General features: G+C 42.1%; 2 protein-coding genes across 2 annotated transcripts; both read left to right on the forward strand.

Annotated features, from left to right (window-relative positions):
* Positions 1 to 525: 525 nt before the first annotated feature.
* Positions 526 to 1,569, forward strand: TM35_000122720 (uncharacterized protein; the record flags this gene model as incomplete). The annotated part of the gene is made up of 1 exon (XM_029025247.1): positions 526 to 1,569. One exon carries the CDS (start codon positions 526 to 528, stop codon positions 1,567 to 1,569), a length of 1,044 nt encoding a protein of 347 aa, XP_028883563.1.
* Positions 1,570 to 3,526: 1,957 nt separating this feature from the next.
* Positions 3,527 to 4,753, forward strand: TM35_000122730 (uncharacterized protein; the record flags this gene model as incomplete). The annotated part of the gene is made up of 1 exon (XM_029025248.1): positions 3,527 to 4,753. One exon carries the CDS (start codon positions 3,527 to 3,529, stop codon positions 4,751 to 4,753), a length of 1,227 nt encoding a protein of 408 aa, XP_028883564.1.
* Between the last annotated feature and the right edge of the window lie 1,847 nt (positions 4,754 to 6,600).

Consider the following 6,600-nt stretch of genomic DNA (forward strand, 5'->3'; position numbering starts at 1 on the left):
CCATCTGCAGAGCTATTGATATATATATACTTTCCCCTCTCTTGTGTGTGCTTGTTTTTTTGTTGTAATTGGATTCACTGTGTAAGTTTTTTTTCGTTTTGTTTTGTCTCCCTTTCCCTCACTGTAACTATATTGTTGGGCATTTGACTGCATGCTCGTTTGTACTAAATGTACTTATTGGGTGATGCAGGCTCTTAAAAAGGGAGTGAAATAATTAATTGTTTTTTTCTATTTTTATATATTTTTATATATATACACGGGTTTTAATTGTATTGGGGCTTGGAAAGAGACATGTCTGTGCGTCCGTGGAGTGCAGTCACATGGGTGTGGTTTGTTCTGCACCTGATGGGGAAATATTTCTTTTTGTTTTCTTTTCCCTTATTCTCTTTTCTGCTTCATGTACTGCGCTGCTTTTCCTGTGTGTGTCTGTGTAGATGTTGTGTTTGCACTGCTCTTTGTGTTCTTGTTGTTTCTCCTTCTCTTCTTCCTTGTTACCACAGACCCAAGCAACCCACAGTGACAATCATGACAACGATGTTCGTCCAACTGCGCCGCGTGGTGTACCTGTTGGTACTTCTTCAGTGTTGTACTTGTGTGGCATATGCGCAAGATGATGAACGTATGACCGATGAGGATGAGAAACATTTACAGGGAATGACTAAATTGAGAGTTAAGATGGCAGAGGAGAAGAAAAAAGTTGAGGCTATCCGTGTGTCAGTAAACACCGTAAAGAAAGAATGGAGTGAAGTGTCGAAGTGTGCTCAGAATGCAACAACGACGGCCAATGAAGTTAGAGAGCTTCTTATGGAGACTAAAGGCCGTATTTTGTATCTACCTGAAAATGAGAATGAGAAGAATATGAGTGAATTGAAAGAGGTGTTAAGGAAGGCAGTAGATGCATCAAAAGAGATCACTGTTGCCGCTGACAATGCAAGTTTGACAGCTAAAAAAATAAGCAATTTGACGCAGGAAATTCAACAGGGGCAAGATGATTTGTTTAAAGTGATAGGTCGTCTTACGTGGACTGCTAATAATCACATTGACAAAAAAGATGAAAAGATAAAAATAAAGCAGTTTGCTGAAGAGTGCAAGAAAGAAGCGAAGGAAGTAGAGAATTTCGTTCTGGATGTACAAAAGGACTCCGCAAGTACTTTTAGTTTAGCGGAGGAGGCCGAGGAAAAGGCAGCAGTTGCCTCCGATGCAGCAGCGGAACTTCAGAAAATCATTAATGAAACTTACCTAGAATGCCCAGACATGAAAGAAGAGCTGGATCGTGAAATTGAGGAGGAGAAACGAAGATTGTCTGAAACCAACACAACAAATGAAGGTGAGAACTCACCACACAATAATAAGGAGTTAGACGATTCACATCCAAATAAACAGAATGAGACGGGAAGCCATGCAAATGCCCAACAGCAGCAGAATCAACAGAACTCTGAGAATAAAAATGAAGAAAGCAATGTTGAAACACAAGAGAATAATAATAGTTCTCAGAGCAAAACTCCAACACCCAGTGATTCATCTGCTTNTGTGTGGCATATGCGCAAAGTGGTGATACGGCCTCCATGACAGCTGATGAAAAGAATATCGAACAAGAAATGAGAGATTTGGCAGCTAAGATGGAAGAGGAGAAGAAAAAAGTTGAGGATATCCTTGTGTCAGTAAAAACCGTAAAGGAAGAATGGAATGAAGTGTCGAAGCGTGCTCAGAATGCAACAACGACGGCCAATGAAGTTGGAAACCTTCTTATTGATACTTCGGGCCATATTTTGCATCTATCTGAAAATAAGAATAAGAATATGAGTGAATTGAAAGAGGTGTTAAGGAAGGCAGTAGATGCAGCAAAAGAGATCACTGATGCTGTTGAAAAGGCAAATTTGACAGCTAAAAAAATAAGCAATTTGACGGAGGAAATTCAACAGGGGGAAGAAGATTTGGCTAAAGTGATACGTCATCTTACGTGGACTGCTGATGATTACATTGACAATGAAGATGGAACGAGTCTCTCAGGGGATCAGGAAAAAATAAAGCAATTTGCTGAAGAGTGCAAGAAAAAAGCGAAGGATGTAGAGACTTTTCTCATGGATGTCCATGAGGTCACTACAAGTACTCACAGTTTAGTGGAGAAGGCCGAGAAACAGGTGGCAACTGCCTCCGTTGCAGCAGCGTATCTTCAGAAAATCATTGATGATATTTTCGAACGGGACCATCAGATGAAAGAAGAGCTGGAACGTGAAATTGAGGAGGAGAAACGAAGAATAACTGAAACCAATACAGCAAATAAAGGTAAGGAACCACCACACAATAATAATGAGTTAGACGGTCCACTTCCAAATAATCAGAATGAGATGGGAAGGCATACAAATGCCCAACAGCAGCAGAATCCACAGGGCTCTGAGAATAAAAATGAAGAAAACAAAGTTGAAACGCCAGAGAATAATAATAGTTCTCAGAGCAACACTCCAACGTCCAGTCATTCATCTGCTTCTGGAACTTCGCCATCACAAAATACGCCGACTAATACTTCTTCAGCTTCAATCCATTTGAATAATACACGGTCAAGTGACAGCAGCAGCAGTCCTGCATTGCTGCACAGTCCCTTATTGCTGCTTCTTGTTTCGATGTGTGTGCTGGGCTGCACTGCGGTGTTCTAATGGAAGCTGCTGGTGGGCGTGTGCGTGGCGAAGGTGAATCCCTCTATATTCTTTGCGTGTTTCTTTCTCTGCATGACGTGTGGGTTGATTGATATTGCAGCGCAGGGACGCACTGACCGTTGATGATTGCTTGACTGGGGTTCATTGAGGTCTATTGGCCTTATAGGCATGTGTACTTGTTTTTATTATTTTTGGTTTTTCTTTTCTGGAATTCTGTGCGCCACCCCTGGCTTATATACTTTTGTTTCCCTTCTGCAGCATTGGTTGTTCCCGTGCACACGTGTGGTGTGCTGCTGCGATGGTGGACTGTTGTTCTGTACCTGCGAGTGTGCGCAGCCATCTGCAGAGCTATTGATATATATATGTATATATATACTTTCCCCTCTCTTGTGTGTGCTTGTTTTTTGTTGTAATTGAATTCACTGTGTAATTTTTTTTCGTTTTGTTTGTCTCCCCTTCCCTCACTGTAGCTATATTGTTGGGCATTTGACTGCATACTCGTTTGTACCAAATGTACTTATTGGGTGATGCAGGCTCCTAAAGAGGGAGTGAAATAATTTATTGTTTGTTTATATATATGTTTATATATATATACACGGGTTTTAATTGTATTGGGGTTTGGTAAGAGACATGTCTGTGTGTCTGTGGAGTGCAGTCACATGGGCTTGGTTTGTTCTGCACCTGATGGGGGAATATTTCTTCTTGTTTTCTTTCCCCTTATTCTCTTTTCTGCTTCATGTACTGCGCTGCTTTTCGTGTGTGTGTCTGTATAGATGTGTATAGATGTTGTGTTTGCGCTGCTCTTTGTGTTCTTGTTGTTTCTTTCTCTTCTTCCTTGTTACCACAGACCCAAGCAACCCACAGTGACAATCATGACAACGATGTTCGTCCAACTGCGCCGCGTGGTGTACCTGTTGGTACTTCTGCAGTGCTGTACGTGTGTGGCATATGCGCAAGGTGATACGACCTCAACTCATTCTGTGGAAGAGGGTATATTAATGGAAATGGGATATTTGAAAGCAAAGATGGAAGCGGAGAAGAAAAAAGTTGAGACTTTGCGTGTGTCAGTAAAAACCGTAACGAAAGAATGGAGTGAAGCGTCGAATCGTGCTCAGAGTGCAACAACGACAGCCAAAGAAGTTGAAAAGCTTCTTGTAGATACTAAAGGCCGTGTTTTGCATCTATCTGAAAATGAGAATAAGAATATGAGTGAATTGAAAGAAGTGTTAAGGAAGGCAGTAGATGCAGCAAAAGAGATCACTGATGCCGCTGAAAAAGCAAATTTGACAGCTAATAAAATAAACAATACGGCGCATGAAATTCAAGAAGAGGAAACGGTTTTGCTAAGTGCGCAATATCATGTTGAGAGGATTGTTAATGAACATATTGACAAGGAAGAGGAAACCAGTGTCTCAGGGGAAAAGAAAAAAATAAAGGAATTGGCTGACGAGTGCAAGAAAAAAGTGGAGGAAGTACAGACTTTTCTTATGGATGTGAGTGAGGTTACTAAAAGTGCTCACAGTTTAGCGGAGGAGGCCAAGAAACAGGCAGCAGTTGCCTCCGATGCAGCAGCGGAACTTCAGAGAATCATTAATGAAACTTACCTAGAATGCCCAGACATGAAAGAAGAGCTGGATCGTGAAATTGAGGAGGAGAAACGAAGATTTTCTGAAACCAACACAACAAATGAAGGTGAGAACTCACCACACAATAATAAGGAGTTAGACGATTCACATCCAAATAAACAGAACGAAAAGGAGACAAAAGACCAGAATACCAATTCCACAGAAGCTGAGACGGGAAGCCATGCAAATGCCCAACAGCAGCAGAATCAACAGGGCTCTGAGAATCAAAATGAAGAAGGCAAAGTTGAAACACAAGAGAATAATAATAGTTCTCAGAGCAACACTCCAACGTCCAGTCATTCATCTGCTTCTGGAACTTCGTCACAAAATATGCTAACTAATACTTCTTCAGCTTCAATCCATTTGAATATCTCTCAGTTAAGTGACAGCAGCAGCAGTCCTGCATTGGTGCACAGTCCCTTATTGCTCCTTCTTGTTTCGATGTGTGTGCTGGGCTGCACTCTCGTTTGCTGATCGTTGTTCCCGTGGTGCAACTGCGCAGTTAACCTTTCTTTGAGTGGATATGGATGCATTGCAAGGGCACTTTTCTTCTTGTTTGGATATTGGCCTTTTTTTTTTTGTTTTTCAGCTCGATAAATTTTTTTGTCCAGCTCTTTTTTGCTGAACGAATCTATTGGACTCCCTATGGCACTTATCAGACGACGAAACCATTATTATGTAAGGGAGTCTCCTCTTTGTTGGCATTATCTGGGCTCTGCTTTGCCGCCATTTACTGTGCCCGCCTAGTGAAGTGTGTATATGTGTGTTCCGTGATATTAATAACTCTATTGCTTTTACCTATGGAAATGGGATATTTCCCCAACATGTTTTAATGACTGTGACTGAAATGTGAAGAATGGCAGGAGGTTCAAGACACACAAACACGCACACTACCAACCTTCCTTCTCTTTGTGTGTGTGTGTATGGACTGTCATCATGTGTGCATCATTCCCACTGGTTGCCCTTTACGAAAGACACACACACCTACTGCTGGGAATTGTGTTCTTGCCTCCTGAAGATATTCACTTGGTGGTCACAGCTTTCATTTTGTTTGTTTTCATTATATTGTTTTTCCCTTGTGTGTGTGTGTTTCATTATAATTTCATTGCACGTTATATGTGCAGCTGTGTGTTTCTCTTTTGCGTTTCCGATACACCTTGTGTATCTTGTGTGTTCATTTTCTTGAATTGATTTTTTTTCTCATTATATACAAACTGCTGCAGGGACGTCAAGAATCAAGTTATGGGTACGGCACGTTCAGTACACAATGATTTTCTGTTGTTAACCTTGGGGTGGATTGAACTGTGTCCAGGCATCGCGGCCACAGTCAGTAATGAGTTTCTTTTTTTTTCTTTTACATCTTTGCTCTTTTATTGTGTCTGCCTCACGCAGTCACTCTTTTTTTACATTTTTATTTTGGTATAAAGATCGATGGGTTGTTGGTGTTTGAGTATTTTTCTGTGTGTGTGTTCAGCGTGCTGCTCGCACCGCCCACGTAATAAATACACATTTCTTTGTTCTCACCTTCTCTCTCGGTGTTGTCACTCACGGCATTGCCACGAACATATTTCTGCCCTTGTGGTGTGTGTTGTTTGTTTTTTATTGTGTGGCTTGTTTGAGTGACTGCAGCCTGCGGGGAGGGACTGAGACTGTTCCGCTTCGGCTTCACGTAATGGGTCTGTTTTTTTTTTTTTTCTTTTTCTTCCTTTTTGGGGTTGAGTTGATGTTTTGGTGTGGGTGAATGTTTTTCTCTGATGAGAGTGGCACCTGTGATTATTGTATTGTGAGTGCCTTGTGTGCTGTTGGTATCCTGTTGTTGTTGTTGTTCTTTTCTTTTGTTTTTCTTTTCTCTTCTCTGCAGGTGTGTGGCTCCGTGTGCATTTTAGGGAATGCGGCAGTGCCTCTCTGATATGAGCATGTGAGGGTGTGCGTGTGCGGCTGTCTGTGCCATTGTGTGTGTGTGGACTGTGGGTGGGAAGTGGGCTTTGTGCTGCTGGACCCCTCCACTGCGGCCTCTGTGGGGTTTGTGTGTGGTGTGCTGTGCCTTCCCGCCCTTTCTCTTTCTCTCTCTCTCTCTCTCTCTGTGACTGTGCGGTCAGCGAAAACACAGGCGCTGTGTTTACAACTGTCACTCCGCCTGCACCTGTGCTGCCCAAGATACAACAGCTGCTCTCTCCTCCTCTAACTATCTATTTATATATTTATTTCTCTGTTTGTGTGAATGAGTGGCCATGTGATGTGAACCATCGAGGCATTTGTATGACCACAACGTGACTTAGACCTCCGTGCACCAAGCTACCTACCATACGCACGGGACTGAC

This window comes from Trypanosoma theileri (genome assembly GCF_002087225.1).
Source record: "Trypanosoma theileri isolate Edinburgh chromosome Unknown TM35_Tth_12_V1, whole genome shotgun sequence".
NCBI classification, from domain to species: Eukaryota; Euglenozoa; class Kinetoplastea; order Trypanosomatida; family Trypanosomatidae; genus Trypanosoma; species Trypanosoma theileri.